A 25,023-nucleotide genomic window follows, 5' to 3' on the forward strand; every position below is an offset into this window, starting at 1 on the left:
CAGTGTTGCAGGGATTGTGGGTATTTACCATAATTCAGTGGATTAGTAGCCATTGTGTAGCCTGTGCATTATTTTTTTATGGCTGAACGCTCAACATTTATTCAATAAACTTGTTGATTTTTGCTTTTTAACCGATACTTCTCTCTCATTTGTCAGTTCAGAATGAGCCATTGTTGGGTTTTTGATAACTCACTGATCTTGCTATATGAATGAATCTGTGCTTCTCACTCAGTAAAATGCTATGATGTTCAATCATGCAGTTAATTAATCTCGAGAGTTAATTAAACATTTTGCATATTCTTGTGTGCAATATTAGATTTGGCTGCTTGCTTACCAGGTCAAAGGTAAGAATGAACTAACAATTGTCCTTTTTAGTGTGATCATTCTACCAGATTATTGAAAGATTTGAGGTAAAAATTGTCCCACGTGTATCAGTAAATATGAAACTAGCATCAGTATTCTGTAGTTTAATTGAATTAAATAGAAACATTAAAAAGATACATGGAAAAAGAAATCGACAATTTAAAGTGTTGCAGACATGCTGTGTTGACTAGCAAATACAGGGGCACAAAACATCTCAATTTCAAAAAATGCTGCTGTGACATAAGAGCTGTTAGCTCAGAGCTGACCTGACTCTCAACAGCATCTACTTTCTATGGTTCCACACCATTCCTTGCTTACAAAAATAGGAAATACTTGGCCAGTCACTCTCAATAGAGGTGGAGAGAGAAAGTGAGTTTCAAGTCGATAATGTTTCTTTGACACTGGAAAATGCTTCAGATTTTCAACAAGAATGAACCCTTCTGTTAATTAAACAAAATCCCCAGAAAAGTTCACCTCGCTTTGTAATCTGTTAAAATAGGAGTGATAGAGAACTCCCAAATTCCACTATTTAAAGAAAATATCTATTTTTTAACTCTGCAAGTAAACATTAAACAACAGCTATTCACAACTCTAAGCCCCCCCTTTCTTTTAACTGCTTATTACCTGCCTCCAACTGTATAACAATATGCTGTTCCAATAAAACATTATTAAAATTTACATCCACTTAATTTCAAAACCACACAGCGGCTGTCGTCTTCTGTGACTTCACTCTCTTCTGGCTGCTGAATTCCCTGGATCTTGTCTTTATTTTTACTGTAAGTGTGTTTCATACGAAAAGGTACCTTTGATAGATACCTAATTTCTTGGGTCTCTTTCGATGGCATTTGCTCTCTGTCCAGTTTTCAAAATGCCTGCATTTTTATATTCCCAACATCAGATCATCTCATTGGTTCAATGTTAGCAAAACAATAAATTTAAACTGGATTGGGTTTTAGTATCCTGGGGCATAATTTAAACTGGTTAAATCGGAATTGCTGTAAAAACAGCAGCCAAAACGCAGATATCCACTTCACAGTCAAATGTTATATATTTTCAATTTTCCAGTACTCACTGGGACTGTCATCTCCTCACATAGGTGCTTGTAATCTTTTAGTTCAGAACAGCATTCACTCTCCCTTAAAAGTACAGAGAATGCCTTCAACTTCATAACAGAAGCAAGGCAAAAAGTGGTTGATGATGGGTCTACAAGATGTGTAAATTGGATAAACAACTCCTCACCAGTAGATGCTGTCAACAAGAAATTAAATGAGGAAAGAAGTTATGACCTTAGATTGTTGAAAGTACCTTTTTTTTTCTTCCCCCTCCATGCTGTCTCTGAACTTGTTTAAAACCTGCTCCATTTTTACCTTTTTTGAGTTGCGAAAGGTGTCATAAACTCTGTCTCTCTCTTCACAGGTGTTACTGGACTTGTTCATGACTTTAATATTCCAGCATAAGCAGTATTTTGGTTTTATGAAATACTGTCAGTCTTGGTTTGCAATTTTCATTTGGTCTCCAGGTTCAAAAGAGTTCCAGATTTTCATTGGACTATAATGTAGTGTTTCTGACATCATGCCTGAATGGCCTAACTTTAACTTTGATACTGTGCTCAATTGTTCTTAACTCTCCCATCAATGGAAGTAACTTTTATCAAATCTTATACTTACCTTAGCCACCTCAGTTACATCATCCCTTAATTTTTTGTAATCAATGTTAATACAACCTGATCCCAGCAACCTGCTTTCCTAAGTTAACCTCATTAACTTCAGTACCATGGACAATTCTGCTCAGCAATAGATCAGTGTTCTGACCAGAAGAAAACTTTGCACCCACTTGTGTTTCAGTTTCCTCGACATTTCAATTGATATTTATATCTGCCCACTAGCTTTGTGCTCACCCTGGATTTATGTTTCTGGATGTCTGCTTTATTTATGTGGCAAGATAAGGTCAAAAATTTAACTCCATTTGATTAACAAGACATTGGTAACTGTTGGTAAGCAGCAAACAAAACAAAATGATTTTAAACTAACAGGGTGTGTTGGAAATGCAGGGATTTCACTCTCCAAATAAATGAAGAATATCCAATCTTTTCCAAGTTATTTAGGAACATCGAAACAACTCAGCACTCAGCCCCTCAAGCCTGTTCTGTCATTCAGTGAGATCTTGGCTGATCTGTGGCTTTAGTCCATAGCCCTTAATGCATTTACTTAACATAATTTTAAATCTGAAATCAAAAAATTTAACAAAATTAAAGTGCAATCTGAGAGCAGGGAACTGCTTACAGAGCCACTTGCAAGAAAGTTATTGAACAACCTGAGAATGGCATGATATGAAATTCTTTCTGATGCCAAAACAAACGTAACTATTGGAATACTTTTCTACATAGAGTGCTACAAGACTTGGTTTGGTTGCTTATTTAGTGGTGAATGATATGCTGTTCGTTCTTTCCTAGGAGAATCCAAGGTGTACAGACCTAGAAGGCCTCGGTCTAGCAGCGATGCTCTCTCTGTTTCTTTCAATGCTGGTGGGCTTCCTGGTCTCAACCACTGTAACTCATATGACAACCTACCCAATGATGAGAGTGAAAGAGAGGAAGGTGTGCACCCAATGCCTGCACTCTTGTCTTCCAGAATGGAGGATGTAGAACTGAGTCCACCCGATATGGGAGCAGCTAGTTTGGACTTCGATCCAATGTCATTTCAGTGTAGTCCACCAAGGACAGAACATGCAGGTCCTGACAGCATTTCATCTCCGGTGGATTCTTCAGCCAGTGGCAAAGACAAGTCAAATAGCAGCAAGAAGGAATCAGATTTGGGTAGTGCCTGCCTTACCCCTGGTAGTGCTACTAGTTCTGAACCAGTATCTCATTCCCCTGATAAGCTGATAAGTCCCTTCTTCTCTCCAGATCTAAGTCCCACTGATGAGAAGCTTGCTAAACCAACTTCTTTTGCAGAAAAGGTAGTTCATGCTTTCTCCCCAAAAATTGGACGCAAGTCACCCAAGTCTCCTCTGTTGACCATCTCTGAACCAATGACCATTTCTGTACCAACCCGAGTATCTGAAATGATTGGCAGTATGGCAACTGTTTCACTGGGTTCATCGCCACCTCAGACAAATCCAGCAGGGAGTGGCAATGTGAGCAAGTCACCTCCTCAAATGATGTCAATGCTGCTGAAAACTAGCGACATGCAACTACCTGAGGGATGTCGTCAGGAGATCCACACCAAGCTTTCTGCTGCAGGGTCAGAGGCCAGAGAGCAAATCCCTGATTGGCATGATCAGACCTCTCACTACAAGGCTATCGCGACTACCCAATCACAAGCAGCGTCAAAGTGGGAAAGCTCAAACTGGCATGAACTGACCAACCAAAACAAGACTACATCATCTACCGGTTCACAAATTGGGACTCCAGGTCAAAGTCCAGACTGGTATGAACTGACCGATCAAAACAAAACTGCACCACCCACCAATTCACAAGCTGGAATTAAAGGGCAAAGTTCAAACTGGCATGAACTGACCAATCAAAACAAGACTACACCATCTACCAATTTACAAATAGGGGCACCAGGACAAATCTTAGATTGGCATGAACTCACCAATCAAAACAAGACTACATCATTTGCCCATTCACAATCGGAGGCAAAAGGACAAAGTCCAGACTGGCATGAACTGACCAATCAAAACAAAACAATACCATCCACCCATTCACAAACAGGTGAGTGTTGAAGCATGGTTATTACACTAGATAAGGTTCATTGGAAAAGGATCACAGAGCAAGCTACATTTCAGCTCAAATATTGGTTGAGTTGAAAGGAATAAGTTGCAACTGGCATCTTTCAACTCTACTGTTTAGTGATAACTTCTGTCAAAGGTAATCTATTTTCACCAAAACTCAGAATACAAATCTCTGTTCTAATTTTTCTAGTATAAGTGTTTGGTCCTCAATGCTGTGAGTCATTACAATGAGAAGAAAGCCTCACATTCAGGTTTTAAACCTCTTCTTTGGGTGTTGCACAGAGTGACTGATGTCAAGGCGGCAACAATGAATATAAGACCATGAGACATAGGAACAGAAATTAGGCCATTCAGCCCATTGAGTCTGCTCTGCCATTCAATCATGGCTAATAGGTGTCTCAACCCTATTCGCCCACTTTCTCCCCATAACCCTAGATCCCCTTGATAATCAAGAACCTATCAATCTCCATCTTAAATATACTCAATGACCTGGCTCTCTCAGCCTTCTGTGGCAATGAATTCCATAGATTCATGACTTTCTGATGGAAGATGTTTCTCCTTTTCTCCATTTTAAAAGGTCTTCCCTTTACTCTAAGGCCACGTCTTTTTGTCCTAGGCTCTCCTACCAATGAAACATCTTTCCAACATTACTCTGTCCAGACCATTCAGTATTCTGTGCGTTTCAGTTAGATCCCTCTTCATCCTTCTAAACTCCATTGAGTATAGATCCAGAGTTCTCAAATGTTCCTCATACATTAAGCTTTTCATTCCTGGCACCATTCTCATGAACCTCCTCTGAACATGCTCCAGGGCCAATATATCCTTCCTGAGTTATGGAGCCCAGAACTGTGTACAATACTCTAACTGTGGTCTGACCATATATGATTAAAAGGATGTGCTGTTTGCCAAAAGGAGTTTGCCAAACAAAACATGAACAGGTGCTTGACTATCTAACAAATAATTATACATTTTCCTTTTACTTTTACCTCTTCCTCGCACACACACACACACCTTTGCAGTAATTTGTGCTGGACTATTATTTCATAATTAATGCAAGCATTTTGGTACCACCTTGGCCCATTACAGTCCATGCATCCAAGTGCTGTTAGGGACAGTGTTCTAGAGTTTGAAGCCTGTGACATGAAAGGCAGTATCATTCATAGGGTGGTGTGAGACTTGGAGGAAAACTTCCAGCTCATGGTGTCAACAATAATAACTTGCATGGTTTAATTCATCAATTATTTTCCTCACTTCTAACCTTATGACAGGGAGCAACTGAAGATAGTTGGGCCCTGAACAATTCTGCAGTGGTACCCTGGGACTGAGATGATTCACCTCCAACAAGCACAATCATTTTCTTTGTAGTTGATGTGACTGCAGCCAATAGAGAGTTTTCCTTGACTCCCATTGACTTAAAGGGTGTCTTCATGCCACATTCAATCAAATCCTGATTTGATGTCAAGGACTGGCACTGTCTCCCACCTCTGGCATTCAGTTTCTTTGTCCATGTGTCAGGAGCTTACAGTGGGGTAAGGAGTCACATGACTGGTGGACCCTAAGCCAAGTGTCAGTGAACAGTATTGAGTAAGTGCCACATAATAATACCATTGATAGTGCAAGAAAATTAAACCTAAAGGAGAGGGAGCAATTAAAATTCACTGGGATGAAGGCAAGCATGAGACATTAGCATTATAAATAAGGGCTTGGAAAATATTGTGCCCAGAACATTCAGGGAAACGTAAACAATGGTTTCTGAATCGTGAATAATACTGCTAGAGTAAATTGTGAATCAATTTCAAGATTTTCACTAGAAAATTAAAGTTCGTCATGCAAGGGTTTTAGGAGAAGAAATGTTTTGCCATAAAGGATCAAAATTTAAATCATCATTTAAAATAGAATTGAACAAAGTGAAATGTAAGAAAGTACACCTGATCAGGTGTACCCGAGAACTCTGTGGGAAGCTAGAGAAGTGATTGCTGGGCCTCTTGCTGAGATATTTGTATCATCGATAGTCACATGTGAAATGCCATAAGACTGGAGGTTGGCAAACGTGGTGCCACTGTTTAAGAAGGATGGTAAAGACAAGCCAGGGAACTATAGACTGGTGAGCCTGACCTCAGATGGTGGGCAAATTGTTGGAGGGAATCCTGAGGGACAGGATGTACATGTGTTTGGAAAGGCAAGGACTGATTCGGGATAGTCAACATGACTTTGTGCGTGGGAAATCATGTCTCTCAAACTCGCTTGAGTTTTTTGAAGAAGTAACAAAGAAGATTGATGAGGGCAGAGCAGTAGATGTGATCTATATGGACTTCAGTAAGGCGTTTGACAAGGTTAGATCTCATGGAATACAGGGAGAACTGGCTCAAAGGTAGAAGACAGAGGGTGGTGTGGAGGGTTGTTTTTCAGACTGGAGGCCCGTGACCAATGGAGTGCCACAAGGACTGGTGCTGGGCCCTCTACTTTTTGTCATTTACATAAATGATTTGGATGCGAGCATAAGAGGTACAGTTAGTAAGTTTGCAGATAACACCAAAATTGGAGGTGTAGTGGTCAGCGAAGAGGGTTAGCTCAGATTACAACAGAATCTGAACCAGATGGGCCAATGGGCTGGGAAGTGGCAAATGGAGTTTGATTCAGATAAATGCAAGGTGCTGCATTTTGGGAAAGCAAATCTTAGCAGGACTTATACATTTAATGGAAAGGTCCTAGGGAGTGTTGCTGAACAAAGAGACCTTGGAGCGCAGGTTTGTAGCTTCTTGAAAGTGGAGTCGCAGGTAGATAGGATAGTGAAGAAGGCATTTGGTATGCTTTCCTTTATTGATCAGAGTATTGAGTACAGGAGTTGGGAGGTCATGTGGCTGTACAGGACATTGGTTAGGCCACTGTTGGAATATTGCGTGCAATTCTGGTCTCCTTCCTATCAGAAAGATGTTGTGAAACTTGAAAGGGTTCAGAAAAGATTTACAAGGATGTTGCCAGGGTTCGAGGATCTGAGCTACAGGGAGAGGCTGAACAGGCTGGGGCTGTTTTCCCTGGAGCGTCAGAGGCTGAGGGGTGACCTTATAGAGGTTTGTAAAATCATGAGGGGCACAGATAGGATAAATAGACAAAGTCTTTTCTCTGGGGTGGGCAAGTAATGAACTAGAGGGCATAGGTTTAGGGTGAGAGGGGAAAGATACAAAAGAGACCTAAAGGGCAACTTTTTCACGCAGAGGGTGGTAAATGTATGGAATGAGCTGCCAAAGGATGTGGTGGAGGCTGGTACAATTGCAACATTTAAGAGGCATTTGGATGGGTATATGAATAGGAAGGATTTGGAGGGATATGGGCTGAGTGCTGACAGGTGGGACTAGATTGGGTTGGGATATCTGGTCGGCATGGACGGGTTGAACCGAAGGGTCTGTTTCCATGCTGTATATCTCTACAACTTTACAAATGAAGACATTAGAACAGTTTGTACCAACCACAATCCCAGAACTGGCACTGGTATAATGAGCCGTTTGCTCTCATCCTGTGCTGTGAACCCGAATGAAGGTCCCACTGTACTGTAACATTTGTAAAAGGTTCAATTGTCTTTAGTGCACTATGCAGATTGTGCAAAGGGTTTTTTTTCATCTAATTAATGTCTGTCCTTCTATTTACTCTGCAGTGACACCAGTGGATTATTCAGCAGCGACTCCAGTGGAATCCCCTCAGGAGGCTCCTCCAGTTAGCTCTGTGCCTCTCCTTCCACCACCACCACCTCCAAAAAGCGCTGCTCGCTTGCTGGCGTTGGCTCTTGCTGAGAGTGCCCAGCAGGCCACTGCACAGTCTCAGAAAAAACCTCAGCCTGGGCGGCAAATCTCAGGGGATCACAACCTTCACAACATCCCTGTTACAGACCCATGCTCAGTGTCAGCTTCTTCAGCACCTCCTACAACAGCTAGCTATCAGTTAACTGGGCAGCCAACTGTCGAATCACAGCCTGCCACAGGCCAAGTCCCTCCTGGTACTACAGCAGGGCCCACAGCTTCAGGTCAGGTAAGGATTAATCAGGGTTAATCTGTCAGTTGGACTCTGGAATTTGGTGCTTCATAGGAAATTTGATGGTGTTCCTTTGCTAAATTTTGACTGAAGGAAAACTGTTGTAAATATTCAGTTGGTCAAGCAGTTTTGCAGTTTGCATGTTTCTATCATTTATCAATATTTGAAATTGATTTCTTTGTGAGGTAGAACCAGTTGTTAGTTCGTAGGGATGTGTTCAGAGAGAAAACCTGAACAGTAAAGCTCAATATCATGAGGATTTCTCGACCGTCAACACAAGTCACCCACCCCCCAAAATGGGCATTTATTGTTCAACTAGTTAAGGTCTCCCCTCCACTTGCATCCCAGGTAATTCAGCTCAGACATTGGTTACTTTAATGCTCCAAAAATACATTCTGTGCCAAGGGCCCCCAACAAAAATGTTCCTTAGCAGAGTCTATAAGACAAAGGCAAACGAAGACGAGCCCTTGAACCTGCTCGGACATTCAGTAGGATCATGTTTGATCTGATGTCCTTCACATCAACTTTCCTGCCTTTTCTCCAGAATCTTTGATTCCCTGATTATCTCAGTTTTAAATATGCGCCAGTTCTGTGTTGCAAGGAGTTTGAAAAACTCAACTCTCTGAGAGAGGAAATTTTTCTCCATCTTAGATTGGCAGCCCTTTATTCTGGGACTATGCCTGCTCGTCCCATGAGGAGAAGCATCCTCTGCATTTACCCTGTTATCCCGTTACATGCAGGCAACATGTACTAAACATAACATGTTGGTGGAGGTACAGAAACAAAATACTATGGATTTCCAACTCTAAAATATAAACAGAAAAAGCTGGAAATACTCAGCAAGTCATACTCTGAGAGACAGAGTTAACATTTCATATTGGCAACCTTCCGTCAGACTCTTTATCATTTTCGGTGAAAGGTTATCCAATCTAGACATTTTACATGCTTTCTTTCCACAGATGCTGCCTGACTTGGTGACTATTTCCAGCATTAAATGTTTTATTTCAAATTTCCAGCATTGTGTTACTTTTGTGACCAATTCCAAATCGTTCCACTTGTTAAGTGAGTAGATAAGTAAACTGTACCATCCTAGACAACTTAATCTGAAAAATCTAAATCAATGTTATGGTTTAAATGTGTTCAGTATTATGGAATCGGAAAAGTAAATCCTGAACACGTACTTTCAATCTAGTCTTAAACAGTTTGCCCGGTCAATGAGGTCACATTCTGTTCGGGGGAATGAGTAAACGGCAAATCTTACTTTAAGTTTAAATTCCATGACTGCAGATAGTAAATAAGTTGTATTAAGTTTTTACAAGAATTTGAATTAATTTGAGTTTGTGCATTAGCCAGTAAGAAGTAGGCCTGCAAAGTGGAACTGCACAGAAGCTGAAATAACAGAAATTTGATTACCCTTTATTGGTCAGAGTGTTGAGTACAGGAGTTGGGAGGTCATTTTGCAGCTGTACAGGACATTGGTTAGGCCACTGTTGGATCATTGCATTCAATTCTGGACTCCTTCCTATCGGAATGATGGTATGGGTGGAGGATTTGAGCTATAGGGAGAGGTTGAATAGGCTGAGGCTGGTTTTCCCTGGAGCGTCGGAGACTGAAGGGTGACCTTATGGAGGTTTGTAAAATCATGAGAGGCATGGATAGGATAAATAGACAAACTCTTTTCTCTGGGGTGGGCAAGTAATGAACTAGAGGGTATAGGTTTAGGGTGAGGGGGAAAGATATAAAAGAAATCTAAGGGGCAATGTTTTCACGCAGAGGGTAGTATGTGTATGGAATGAGCTGCCAAAGGAAGTGGTGGAGGCTAGTACAATTGCAGCATTTAAAAGGCATCTGCATAGGTATATGAATAGGAAGGGTTTGGAAGGGTATGGACCAGGTGTTGGCAGGTAGGACTAGATTGGGTTGGACATGGATGAGTTGGACCGATTGGTTTGCTTCTGTCCTTACATCTGGATGAGTATGACACTATCTGGAAAAGAGAAAGTGGTGGTGAGGCACCACTATGAATGCCTATAGTCTTTGTGGTGTAGGGACACCACAGTGGTGTTAGGAAGAGAATTCCAGGATTTTAACTCCACAACATTGAAGAAGCAACAATATAATTCCAAATCGTGATGACACATGGCTTGGGGGGGGGGGCTTGCATGTTTGGGGTTTGTGTGCATCTCCTGCCTATCTCCTTCTCGGTAGTTGAGACTTAGTTTGAAAGGTGCTGTTGAAGGAGCCTTGCTGATTTACTGCAGTACATCTTGTTGTTGAAACATAGTGCTCCCACTGTGCATCAATGGTGGATGTGATGCCACTCAGGCAGGCTGCTTTGTCCTAGATCGGGTTGAGCTTCTTGATTTTTGTTGAAACTGTGCCCATCCAGGACAGGGGACAGCATTCCGTCAACTCCTGACCTCTGTGTTATAGATGGTGGAGACAAGAGACTAAGTTACTTCTCCCAGAATTTCAAGTGCCTAATTCATTCTTGTAACCACGGTATTTATATGACGTATCCAGTAGGTTTCTGGACAATGGTAACTCCCAGAGTGTTGATCGTGGGGGATTCAGAGGTGAGAATTAATTTGAATGTTATGGAAACTTTCAAACTGCATAGTGTTTTGCCACTGCTCATGTTGACTGAGCCCACTGTCTGAGGGCTTATCCAGGGATGGTGGTGACAGTCGCTAGAAAATTGAAATAGAATTCTCTAAACTTGCCATCAGGTTGTTCCTTGACTCGTCTGTGGAGCAGCTCTTACAAGTTTGGCACAAGCTAATAGTTGTTAGTAAGTAGGGGTCTGCAGAATTGGCAGCTCATTGCTGCATGCTTACTTACAAATTGAAGCAATAGGTACCTCACTTTAAATCTTCTCGTTTGCATTTATTGTCACTGTATCTCAGTCCTTTTCTGAGCCAATCATTCCTATTTCTTAAAGTTGAAAATTACTTTTAAATGTAAATATTGTTTTCACTTTTCATTGACACAACCATCCTCTTGAAGGTTTTATTGTTGCAAAGTTTAATTTACTTCTTTCAAATGTTACAGCATTTATATTAGTTTGACTGCAAAACCACAGGCAAATTTAGCTTTTTTAATAGAGAAGCACCAGAACTATGACCTTGGGATTACAGTTTTACGGGGATCAGAGGCGTTGAGCACTTATGCATTTCATGGTCTTGGAGAGGTCATGGCAGAAAGGCTGAAGGCAACAGAGCAAGATTCAGCTGTTGCAGGCAGGGAAACAGAGGAGGTTGGAATGCAGCTGTTTTCAAAATATTGGTCCACAGCTTCAAGCATCAAAAGGACAACTAATCTGGCTCAAGAATTGTTCATGGTATGGGGTAGCGAAGAGGAAATACTAATATTTGAAATAACATTGGAACAAAATGTTTCTTAAATCCTGGTAATCGGTTGGTTATTGCTATATTTATTTTTCTTTTCCAGGTTCGGACAGCAGTTTCTGCAGGGCCTTCCTTGAAGACATCAGAGTCACGTGCTCCAGAGCAGTCGGGATCAACTTTCATCTCCGATAACAGCTATGTTACCCGCCCAACCGCAGTTATGGCCATTCACAGTGGACATCATGAGAAAACAAGAGACAACGTCCAAGCACCAGCTGTAAAACCAAGAGCTGACTCTGTGCCAGTGGATCGTAGTGCTTACAGTAACACTCCACAAGTGCCGCACCTCCGATCAGTAGAAAATCGGGTGCCTCCTAGTCATTCCATGTCTGATACCATTAATGCCTCCAACTTCCATTCATTCCTAGCTTCAACAACCATACCATCATCTATTGAGGATGCTTTACCCCCACCTCCTCCTCCTAAACCACCTTTTCTTTGCCAGTCACATCCCTATCATTCCAAGTTGGAAAACTTGCCAGATTTAGACAAACACTTCCAACAGAAGAATGCTCATTCAGCGCAGTCACTAGTCTACCAGTGTCGGGCTGAGAGTGTCCCCCAGCACTTGTCCTGCCAGTCTAAATCTGAGAGCACATCCCAGCATCTTTTGTATGGTACGCGTCCTGACAATATTCCCTCAGCCACATCGCGATTCAACAGTTTTTCAAGCCAGCCAAAAGCAGTGTCCGTTCACCTTTCCAAGTCTCGACTTTCAAGGTCAGACTATGTTCCTGCCATGAGGGCATTTGTGTGCCCACATTCCCAGTTTGAGGAACCAGTGTATCCCACAATAAGACGGGTTCACTCTCTGCATGTACCTCCATCTTCCGTAAGATCAGTTCCCATTTCAAGAACTGAGGTGCCTCCAGCTGATGAACTCTTCTATTATCAGAGACCCATCTATCAGTATAAGCCATGCCACCCACCACCACTTCAATCAGATTATCATGTTACTCAGCTGCAACCATACTTTGAAAATGGCCGAGTTCAGTACAGGTACAGCCCTTACTCCACTTCTGGGCATAACCTACACGGAACTGATGGTGTGATTTATGATTTTGCAGATCCCTATGGTTCGATAAGACTGAGACAATTCCATTCTTTTACCAGTCGAGACATCCCACCTTATACTGGCAGATTCCAGGGTAAAGTTTTTCCATATCCCAATGCACCTCCTTACCCACGCAGTGGTGCCCATGCCAATGCAATGAGTAGAGAGCACAGTTTTGTAAGTCGGGATGTGCCTCCATCTCCAGATGTGAAAATGACCCATATGATGTGGGATCCAGAGGAGTTGGAGAAATCCCGCTTCCAGTCCATTCGGCGTGAAATCCGCAGCCGGCAAAAGAACAAAGGCTTAGTGATGTCACAGTATGACAACGTGACCCCTGTCTTACAGGAAGAATTTGGTGGGCTAGAGATCCTGCATTCAAGAAGTAAGTCTGATCCTGGGAAAACTGGTGCCCTGGCGAGTGAGGGAAAGGAAAGGTGGTATCCTGCCACCTCAAAGACTCCTGATCCTGATCCACCATACAGCTATCAGCAGTCAGACTGTGAACTCGATAGTGGGGCACATATCGAACCATTGGCTCTCCATCATGGATCTTTTGGAAATGGACAGCTTGAGAAACCAGCACCACCTCCGATACAAAGCACCAGCAGGACCAGGAGGCTACATGAATCTCCCTGTGATCTGTCACGGTACGATTCCTCTCAGAGGCCCTCTGCAGATTTGAAAGGGGGACAAATATACAGTGCACACACTGCAATTCCAGCAGGATATGGGTTGAAGCATCGGCCTGACCACACGGAATCACGAACATATCCATCTGCAACCGGTAAATATGTGCTTTCTTCTCATGAGCCTTTACGGAGTTATGAAGATTCCTTCCGGGCAGTAAGTGAAAGGCCAGAACTGGAAAGACCCAAAGTGAGGGGGACTGGTGGGGACCATTCTTCACGAGACTACTACAGCGAGGAGGAGGAGGATCCTGCCAGGCCATTGGTATCCAACCAACCTGAGAGAAGTTACAGCACCAGATTCCAGCAGCAGCTAGAGCCTTTGGTTAGGGAACAATCTCTCTCATACCCATACCCTTGCTTAGGCCACTCGGGCAGTAAGCGGCACAGTACATTGACAGTGATGTCTCAGTATGATAACTTGGATGACTATCACACACTGTCACAGCAGCAGAGGGGAGGCCTAGGAGGAAGTGCACCATTTGTACCCCTGGGCTTCAGTCATCCTCAAGGGAGGACATTCAGCACTGCTTTAGGCCAGGGAAGCTTTGTAACAGCAGAGTTGGCATTGCAGAGGTCTGAAGCAGAGGTACATGTGGAATGAAGAGAAATTTTACCCTGTGCAGTCTCTGCTGGGCAGTAGACTGTTTTATTTTTGAAAAAAAGATAACCAGAGTACTGTTTTTAAACACAAAATATGATGAATATTGGATCTTTTGTGTTGTGTATTTAGAGTACGCGTATGAAACGTGAGACTGCGTTTGTGCCCTTGGTGAATGACTCTCGCTCAGTGTTAATAATCGTCAGAATACAGCCTAGTGGCTCAATAGTTAAGGGAATGATCTTCCTTGTATGTTTTTAGTGAGAAAAATGATTTGGGTCAGTGAAGCTGCTGAGGAGAGTTTGTTACCTCTCTGCCTCTATCAGTAACCCCTTACTCCTTGTCCCCTCCTCCTGTTTGTTTTTTCTCTTCTCTTCTGGCACCACCACTACCAGCACCACCCCCACGACCACAACAACTGCAGGGCTGGCTCTGCATTTATCAACTTTGTGCCTCCTCATTTCTTCCCCAGCTTCCTGCACAAAATACACCCCCATAAACCCCAACCCCAGTTGCCCAGTTACAGGTCTGGCTGTGCCTCTGTAAAGACATCCCATCCCCAGCCAGAGTTAACAGTGGAATGCTTATTCTTCCAATCAATTCTTCTTCATATTTATCTTAGTAACACAGTGTTTGACAGAGTTATTGCTCCACTATTTTTGAAACTCTGTTCATTAGAAGCACAGAGCTAGCCCTGCACTTGAGTCTTGTAACTTCAGGTGTAGTGGGAAACATGATTAGGTGAGAAGAGCAGCAAAGAAATGGCAATAGATATTGCAGAATGGCAACATCCACGTGCCAACGGGTAAGCTTAGTGCCAGCCATATCTAACAGCGACTGGGGCTTGACAGGCTGTGAATTCAGCTGATAATAAATATATCTACTTTATCTTAACTATGCTTGTATGTAGATACTAACTAACTGTTCCAGGGTTGAAACTAAATAAGACTTCCGTATCAGACTACACCATCTAATTGAATACATCAAAGCTTTATCATTTTCATGACTAGTTTGAATCCAGTATATAAATTGCACGTAACTACACAATTCCCTTGTGAAGGAATCCTTTCCATGTCGCTGTGCTCTGGCTGGGTTTGTGCTATCGTTATGGTATAAACAGAAGCAACAAAGCCTTTGCCCTGCTACCAGGTGAGCAATGCTGTACTATGCACTTGGCCCATGTGTCAGAGGAGCTCCTGAGCACGAGGAGGCTGGAACTTCATGTAAGCTGATAATGTAGGCCTGAAATATGTTTGTTTTGAATTTGAGCCATTGTCACCTCCCTTGCCCTGTTTGGACTGCCCTTTCTTGCAGACATTTAAAGGTGTTTCAGACTAATATTAATGTTTGTGCACTGTCTGCAGGGAAAGCAGTAACACTGTGAAATACTCAAACAGACCTCGTGTTTCCGAGTCAATTGTGTAGATTTGTTAATATTGTTCCTATAATTTACAGAGTGACATTCAGTAAACTATTTAACTTGGGAAAGGATATTAAAACTGTGATTATTTTTGTAGCGATGCTCATCCTGTGCACAAATGTTATGGGACAAATATTATTGAATTATTGTACGAGTCAGTAATGACCACTGGGACCCGCTAACCTTAACTCTGCCCTGCAGTGGCATTGTTCATGTTGGTTTATCCCACCGTTCGCTCTCAGAATTTAAAGCAGGTCAATTTCGGACACAATCTTCCACAATGAAAACTGAACCAAATAATTGGATATCTCTTTGTTAATGATCCCAGCACCTGAAATGATTTCCCTGTATTTCCACTTATAATACACAGATTACAGGCAGTACTTGGCAGAGATATAATCTGCTTTGGCTCAGGGCTATTGAAGAGCCCTTGATCCCTTGATCTGTAGATCTTCAAGTAGTGTTCAGATATTGAGATTGAACTTCACAACATTTTCCTCAGTCATTTAAATGGTGAGTCCAGATATTTTAAGAAATTGTGCAAAATAGTGTGGGGGAGGTGAGTTTACAGGCTGGTTGTTACATCTTTATAAATAAGAACAGAAAATGCAGGAAATATTCCGGTGGGTCAGCTGACATCTGTAGATAGAGAAAGATGAGCATTAATGGCTTAGGTGAAAGATCCTTTTTCAGAGCTGAAAGATGCTTGAAGTTGATAGTTTTTAAGAAAGTACAGAAGCAAGGAAAGAGATCAGGAAAGAAAAAAGGGAAGTTTGATAGTGTGGAGGACAGGAGTGAATAAATGACGAGAAGATACTGTAAGGCAAAAGGAATTGACAGTGAGTCAAGTGTAGAAACATTGATCCAGAAAGAAGAATAACAAAACATTGGAAATATTCAGTTGACCAGGCAGCATTTGTTGCGTGAGCAGCAAATGTTAATATTTTAGCTAATGATCTTCCTGATTGGGCCATAGGATTTCACTGTCTGCTGGGACTGATTCTCCATTACCAGTCTATGGTGTTGATGTTGACTTTTCTGGTAAATCCATAAAAACAAATCATAAATAGTGAAAAAGTGAAGAAATAGTGATTTGACTGAACATTTTACTGTTGGAATGACAATTGGAATTTTGTGTTTTTAAAAAAAGAGCAAATTACAGGGAACAAATGCAGCCTTGCATACTGTGTGTAGGATATATATGTAGGACGCATTATGCGTTTTGGAGACGTGGAGCAGGGGCAGTGAAGAATCCATTTTATCCACTATTCTGTCAAATGTCATTTAGCACAAGCCAATGACCATCCAGCAGCATTCCAGTTGTGTATATTGAAACCTTGTTAGACCTACTAAAGTATTTACTATTGGCTTGAAATTTGTAGGAATAACAATAAAACAGGTCAAAATGCAAACAAGCCTCAACAGTTAGAAATCGTAGTTCTACTGGTCTCTGAAAGAGAGGCTAATTTCAGGTGGTGCAACTGATGTGAGAAATTAGATTTGATGAGATTCCACTATTGCTTATTGAATGGTGGAACACATTCCAGTGAGAGGGCTTTCTCTTATTCAGTTTCTTATGAAACCATTATACGAGACCTGATGGATATTTCTGGCATTTTCTGTTTCGTCTCAGTTTAGCAGCATTTCCAGTGTCTTTTTGCTGGGAATGAAACCTCTGGGGGCAAAAGCAGATTTCTTGTAAGAGGTGGGATAACAAACAAGAACAATGATTTCTGCTCAGTAACATATCTATGCTGTAATGTCCATAGTTCCCAAAGCAACAAGCCCATTTCAATCCCTGCAAAATACTCCATCTAAACATTGTAAAATGGGATCTGAATTGTTTCTGATTATCGAACAATGCATCATCTGTCTTGATATATGAAGGGATCAGTGTTGCAACAGCTCCAGTTAGAGCTAGCTAGTTTTTACAAACTGTGGGAACAGTGTGAAGTATATATTTCACCCAGTGCCTGAAGAAACGGGTCAAGATGTTAGTGCTTAACTCATGCTGATAAGACATACAACATTCGAGAAGTAAATCAGTGGTATTCTTTAGGACAAATTTAACAGCCCAACTTTGCGACACTTCTGAATTCCTGATGGATGTCAGACTGAGTCATCTAATTGTGTCAATTGCTACATGTAATTGATCTTTTTTCTGTGTCTTTTTGGGTTTTATTTTGTGTCTTGGTGTAAAATGTGGAAAGCAAAGCTGATGTAACTATGTGTAAATACTGGATTCTGTTTGTGATTCCTGTACATATTGGACACTTCCTGCTGCTGCCAACCTTGTATTGAAACTGGAGTTGATTTTTCTGTTTTTTTTGTACTGTACAGTGATGAGCTGGACTTGCACAATTCAGCAGTGTCGCATTGTTCCATTATAAGGATCTCAGCTGCATTACATAAAAAAGACAACATCAACCCAAACCATCTCAATTCTGGTTCTCTCGTTGATTGACTACATCAGGTATAATGAATGTCATGATGCACTATGCATTAATCTGGTACACATGATTTCAGAACATTTCTGGTCTCGATTCATACATTCAATATCCACAGCCACCAAAAAAATTGTATTATATTTCATAGAGTAGCATGGAAACAGACCCTTCGGTCCAACTCGTTCATGCCAACCAGCTATCCCAACCTAATCTAGTCGCCCTTGCCAGCACCCGGTCCATATCTCTCTAAACCCTTCCTATTCATATACTCATCCAGATGCCTTTTTAAATGTTGCAATTGTACTAGCCTCCACCACTTCATCTGGCAGCTCATTCCATACATGCACCACCCTCTGTGTGAAAAAGTTGCCCCTTAGATCCCTTCAAAATGTTTCCCCTCTCACCTGAAATCTATGCCCTCTAGTTCTGGCCACACCCACTCCAGGGAAACGACTTTATCTATTTACCCTGTCCATGCCACTTATGATTTTATGAACTTCTATAAGTACCCCTCAGCCACTGTACCAGGGAAAACAGCCCCAGCCTATTCAACTTCTCCCTAAAGCTCAAATCCTCCAACCCTGGCAACATCTCTAAATCTTTTCTGAACCGTTTCAAGTTTCACAACATCCTCCCGGTAGAAGGGAGACTAGAACTACACACTATATTAAAGCAAGTGACTCTGCAGTCCATGAAACAGCTGTTTGTCCTGCTTCAGTGCTTGTCTTCTGTCATTCACCACTGTGTTTGTATGTTCCCATTTTAACGCCATCTCAGCAAAACTCCAGCATTTCTTTCCACCCATCCTCTGCATTGCCATCGCAAGGATCCCTGAAAAATGTGTTCTCAGTCCCGTCTTCTGAATAGAATAGCAGAGAAATTTGTCATCACCGTACTTTTAGATGAAAAATACAGTGAAAAGTTTTAAGACCCCTACCACAGTACCTATATTAATGACAGAAATCATATATAATTTTAAAAATGTAAAATTAAGGCAAAGTTCTTCAAAGTTCAATTAATGCTCCTGGAAAGCTGATTAAGGAATGATGGAACACACTGAGACGCAGCAGGGATAAGAGCCATTCTGGACGAGACTGCCTTTCCAGGCTGCTGGAATACTGGGCCAGAAGGCGCTGCTGAAGGAGACCACGCCAGGAAAAGACTGCCACTGCCCGATGAGACTGGATTTTAGGCAGCTGGAAGACTAAGACTGCCACAGTGGCTGAGACTTTCTTGCCAGGACAAGACTGCTGTGGCAGTACAGGACCACCACACTGGGAGACTGCTATGTTATGCCACAGGAAACTACTGTGTCACTGAGCCGGGAGAAGCCTTCTGTTATTCATCCAACAATCCTCCAGAAACTGCCACTGATCCACCATCACTGCCTTTCATTTATATTTTTGCTCTCAGGCACCCAGGTCTAGCTGCAGACCTGAGCTTCAGCCCAGCCTGCGAGTCTGTATGAGGGGAGTCAGACCAGGAGCTGCTCCTCACTCACTGTGAGACCCTGGCCTCGGGTGGAGCAGTGGTTCATCCTGGATGCTGATGTTGCCACTGTCCTTCACCCCACCACCATCCAGGCTTTTAAAAAAAGAAAACAAAAAGTAAAAATAAAGGGGGAGAAAAGAATTGGAAGAAAGCTGATTGATAGGAGCAGACAAGCTCTGCACACAGCCCCCTTACTCCGCCACCATCTTTGATTAACATGCTGTTATTGTGAAAAGTTCCCTCATGCATGGGCTCAATACTGTCTACCATTCCTCTGGATCCTTTGATTGGCTCTCTGCTGTCAGACCTCTTGACCAGCAACAGGTTTTTAACTATCCACTTTATCCTATCAGTAACCTGCTCTAACCTTCTGAGCTTTAAATTCCTATAATGCTAGCCCCTTGTACAATGCTCCCCCATCCACCTTCACACCAATATTGATGGCTATGCCTTTACACACTAGATATCTTGTTTAAATCCTTCTCTTTAATATTTTCCTTTTTGACCAAATGCTTGTTTACTTGCCCTAATGCCAGCACCTTTAGTTATCATTGTTACTTTTTGACCACAGTGGTAATCTTTGTATTTTAACACATCCTTCTATGAAGTATCTTGAGATATTTTATTATACACAAGGTGCTTTATAAATGCAAGTTGCTTAAGTCTAAATTGGACCTTGGATGATGACTTTAGATGAAATGAATTGTGTTTCCCTATCCTATGCTCTGACTGAACCAGACCAGCCCCCAGTTATGTTGCTTGATCATATGTTGGGTATTAAGTTATGTACCCAATCTATTGTCAAGGTCTTTCCATTCTAACATTTACACCAGTCGCACTGAAACTTCTGCACATATCCTTGTATCCTCCTCACGTGACTCTTCTAATATCTGCTTGCTGACCTCCCAGTTATTTGATTCCATAACACTGACTTGTTCAAAATACTACTCAAATACTGTCGTACTCAATTATCACCTTGAGCTTGTTGACCATAGAGTCATACAGCATGGAAACAGACTTTTCAGTCCATCCATTTCATGTCAAACATAATCCCAAACTAAACTAGTCCAACCTGCCTGCTCTTGGCCCATATCCTTCCAAATCTTTTCTTTCATGTACTTATCTAAGTGTCTTAAACATTGTAACTGCACTTGCATCCACCATTTCCTCAAGAAGTTCATTCCAGATATGTACCACCCTCTGTGTAAAAAAAAATTGCCCCAATATCTTTTTAAAATCTCTCTTCTCACCTTAAAAATATGTCCCCTAATCTTGAAATCCCCAATCTAGGGCAAAGACACCTACCATTGACCTTATCTGTATTCCTCATGGTTTTATAAACTTCCATAAGTTCACCCCTCAATCTCTTATGCTCCAGTGAAAAAGCTCCTAGCCTTTCTTTATAATTCAAACCATCCATACCCACAACATCCTGGTAAATCTCTTCTGAACCCTCTCTGGCTTAATAACTTCCTTCCTATAACAGGGTGACTAGAACTAGAAACGGTACTCCAGAAGAGACCTCACCTATGTACTGTACAACCTCAACATGACTTCCTAGTTCCTATACTCAAAGGAGTGAACAATGAGGGTAAGCTTGCTAAATGCCTTTTTAACCACCCTGTCTATATATGACACAAACTTTAGAGAACTATATACCTGAACTCCTAGATCATTCTGCTCTGTGACCCTACCGAAGGCCCCACTGTTAAGTCCTGCCCTTGTTTATTGTACAAAAACACAGTACCTTGCATTTATCCAAATTGAACTCCATCTGTCATTTTTCAGCTCGTTGACCCATTGATCAAGATCCCTTTGTAATCTTAGAAAACCTTCACTGTCTACCATGCCACCAATTTTGGTGTCGTCTGTGAATTTACTAACCATGTCATCTCTCTTTTCATCCAAATCATTTCTATACGTGAAATAAAAAGCTGGTCTTGATAAAAGTGATCAAGAGGTTTTAACGCTACAGTGGTCTGAGTGTTTTTCAAACAACCTTTTGGAACAAAAACCTATTGGATTTGCTCTGTTTACCTGATTGGTGTGTGGGACAGGATTTACTAATGTAGTTAACTCTGAGGTATACACTGAAGTAGCCTTGACAGCCATTCAATTCAGCACAACTAGAGATAGACAATAAATGCTGGCCTGATCAGCCAAAACTACAATCCAAGAACAGCATCTAGTTACAGAGAATGTAAAGTGTACTGCAGCCCAAAGAGCAGAGATGGGATATGTGGAGACTCAAAATTCTATACTTTCTCATTGCTCACCTCATTTTCCCTTGTTGTTCTGTACAATATCCTGTGTTTCCCCCTTTTGTTCTACATAAATATATCCTGAGTTAGAGTCTGAGTTTTACATGGTTATGCTGGAGCCTCTGGCTGCTGAGTTGTTATCTGTAAAGTGAGCAGAAGTAACATTGCCATGTTCATTTGTACTCTGTCCATTCACCATTCCTGTTAACAGTAATGATGTGGAAAACATCTCTCGTGCTGATTACAAACACTTGAATTTCACATTGGATCAACTGGTGTATGCCTTAATCACAATAACATTCTCTTGCTGTTTCTATATCCGTATCAATTGAGATCCTTTGTTCAAGGATGTCATTATGTTTCTATGTCTGCCATTAATTGGTGTGAATCTTATTTGTAACAATGTCAAGTTAGTTTGAACAGCAAATTCTCAATTGTTTTTGTTTGCTTTTCTGTACTCTTACACCATGCACACCAGTATATGCTAATCATATACTTTTAACTTAGAAGTACAGGGAGGATGAGACAAACATGGCTGACGAGGGATGTATAAAAGCAAAAGAGAAAGCATATAATATGGTGAAGTACAGTGGAAACTAGAGGATTGGGAAGCTTACAAGTGACCAACAGATGGCAACAGAAAAAAAAATGAAAGAGAAGATTAAATATGAGTGTAAGCTAGCCAGCAATTTAAAGGAAGACTGAGTTTCTTTAGATATATAAAGGGCAAAAGAAATGAAAAAGTGCACATTATACTACTGAAAAATGACAGTGGAAAGATAGAAATAGGGAACAAAGAAATGGCTGAGGAACTGAATAATTACTTTGCATCAGTCTTCATGCTGGAAGGCGCAAATTATATCCCAAAAACTGAAGAGAATGAGGGGGCAAAGCTGAATATGGTGGCCATCGTCAAGGAGAAGGTGCTAGAAAAACTGAATGGCCTGAAGGTGGGTAAATCACCTGGATCAGATGAACTATAGCACAGAGTCCTAAGGGAGATAGTTGAATAGATAGATATTGAAGGTGTTGGTAGTGTTCTTTCAGGAATTGCTAGAGTCAGGGAGAGTCCCAGAGGACTGGAAAATTGCTACCGTAACACCCCTGTTCAAAAAGGGAGTAGGGCAAAATATGGAAAATTACAGTCTGATTAGCCTAACCTTGGTTGTGCATAAGATCCTGGAATCCATTGTGAAGGATGAGATTTCTGAATATTTGGAAATGTATGGTAAAATAGGGTTTTATCCAGCAGAGATCATGCCTGACAAATTGCTAGAATTCTTTGAGGTCACATTTGCTTACAGTTCAAACTTTTAACCTGCTATTGTTAGTTGCTATTCATGGTTGACCACGGAGTTCCATAATAGCAGTCTGAGAATTTGAATTCTGTTTTGTCATAAATCTAGAAATAAAAATGGTAGGTTTCCAATTTCTTCAAGCTGTCTGACCGTTGTGAAAACCAACCTGTTCGCTGAAAGTAATTTTTGAGATTGGAAACTTACCATCCTGCTGAGTCTGGTCTACTTGCAACTGCAGGCCAAAATCATTGGGGTATTGAGTACAGGGGTTGGGAGACCATGTTGTGGCTGTACAGGATATTGCTTAGACCACTGTTGGAATATTGCATGTAATTCTGGTCTCCTTCCTATCAGAAAGATGTTGTGAAACTTGAAAGGGTTCAGAAAAGATTTACAAGAATGTTGCCAGGGTTGGAGGATTTGAGCTAGAGGGAGAGGCTGAACAGGCTGGGACTATTTTTCCTGGAGCGTCAGAGGCTGTGGGGTGACCTGATAGAGCTTTATAAAATCATGAGGGGCATGGATTGGATAAATAGACAAAGTCTTTTCCCTGGGGTGGGCAAGTAATGAACTAGAGGGCATAGGTTTAGGGTGAGAGGGCAAAGATATAAAAGAGACCTAAGGGCACCTTTTTAACGCAGAGGGTGATATGTGTATGGAATGAGCTGCCAGAGGAAGTGGTGGAGGCTGGTACAATTGCAACATTTAAGAGGCATTTGGATGGGTATATGAGTAGGAAGGGTTTGGAGGGATATGGACCTGGTGCTGGCAGGTGGGACTAGATTGGGTTGGAGTATCTGGTTGGCGTGGACAGGTTGGACTGCAGGAACGCATACCAAACATCATCTTCACTATCCTATCTACCTCCGACTCCACTTTCAAGGAGGAAGGCAAATGCAACGAAGGTGTTTATGTTGAGGGGATTCGAAGGTAGGCTGTACTTCTGAGGCTCTGGTCAGACCGCATTTGGAGTATTGTGCACAGTTTTGGGCCCCATCTCAGGAAGAATGTAATGGCCCTGGAACATGTTCAGAGGAGGTTCATTAGAATGTCTCAGAAGTTAAAAGCTTCATATTTGAGGACACTGGGTCGATACTCAGTGGAGTTTAGAAGGCTGAGGGCAGATCAAATTGAAACTTGGAGAATACTGAATGGCTTGGACCAAGTGGATATTGGGAAGATATTTCCATTGGTAGGAAAAACTAGGACCTGAGGGCACAACCTTAGTTAAGAGAAGACCTTTTAGACCCGAGATGAGGAGACAAAGTTAAAAATCACACAACACCAAGTTATCTTCAACAGGTTTATTTGGAAACACTCGCTTTTGGAACCCAGTATCATAGAGAGGTACTCCTTTGGCTATACATTCTGCGAGCATGATCTTAACCTCCACATCCCCCTGATGAAGGTGCGGCATTTTGAAAGCTGGTACTTCCAAATAAACCTATTGAACTATAACCTGGTGTTGTGATTTTTAACTGTGTCCACCCCAGTACAACACCAGCACCTCCAGCTCATGGAGATCAGGAGAAAACTCTTCAGCCAGAAAGTGGTGAATCTATGAAATTCTGCCATAGAAGGCTGTGGAAGCCAGGTCATTGAATATATTTAAATGGATATGGCTAGGTTCTTGATTGTCAAGGGTTATAGGGAGAAAGTAGGAAATTGGGGCTGAAAACCTTTTTTATGGTGACATTTAGTTTCACAGGAAACTTTAGCTTCCTTCAAGACCTTTTCAATACCATACAAGATGGACATATATAAATAAAAACAAATAGTGGTGACCTGTGGATGGTACAGCTGTAGACATCAAAGCTGCATTTTTTTTCACACATGACTCATAGAACATGAGATTAAACTCAGTGCATAAAATTTCCATTCTGTGCAAGTCAAGGTTTAGCAAATAACTGCTGGTCTTTCTCATGCTGAAGTCTCTAATGTGGACTTTATTTTGGACCAGGAAAAGTGAGAGTACTATGATAAAGAAACAACATTGTGACAAGAGCCTTTCTAGAGCACTATTAACATAGAAAAGAACATATGGTCTATTAAATCCAGCAGAGATAAGCAACTGAGTCCCAAAGAAATCAAAACATTGTCAGTGATTACAAGATACAACCATATCTTAATGATATATTTTCACTGAGCTAACTAACATTCTAAAGATGTTCTTGAGACTCATTGAACCTTGACATCAGAGGAACTGTGGAAGTTATTGGAACATAACACAA

The 25,023-nt window shown here is 41.5% G+C and overlaps 1 protein-coding gene across 6 annotated transcripts in view; it reads left to right on the forward strand.

The window, feature by feature from the left end:
* Positions 1-17,718, forward strand: part of arhgap32b (Rho GTPase activating protein 32b) — a 574,866-nt gene extending 557,148 nt beyond the window's left edge. For all 6 annotated transcript variants that reach the window (XM_060846659.1, XM_060846660.1, XM_060846663.1 and 3 more), the window contains 3 exons: positions 2,816-4,078; positions 7,751-8,121; positions 11,575-17,718. In XM_060846659.1, coding sequence (XP_060702642.1) covers positions 2,816-4,078; positions 7,751-8,121; positions 11,575-13,878 — 3,938 coding nt within the window. In that variant the 3' untranslated portion in view covers positions 13,879-17,718. The remainder of the gene's footprint in view (positions 1-2,815; positions 4,079-7,750; positions 8,122-11,574) is intronic.
* The last annotated feature ends 7,305 nt before the right edge of the window (positions 17,719-25,023 follow it).

The sequence above is a fragment of the Hemiscyllium ocellatum genome, chromosome 29 (assembly GCF_020745735.1).
Source record: "Hemiscyllium ocellatum isolate sHemOce1 chromosome 29, sHemOce1.pat.X.cur, whole genome shotgun sequence".
Taxonomy (NCBI): Eukaryota; Metazoa; Chordata; class Chondrichthyes; order Orectolobiformes; family Hemiscylliidae; genus Hemiscyllium; species Hemiscyllium ocellatum.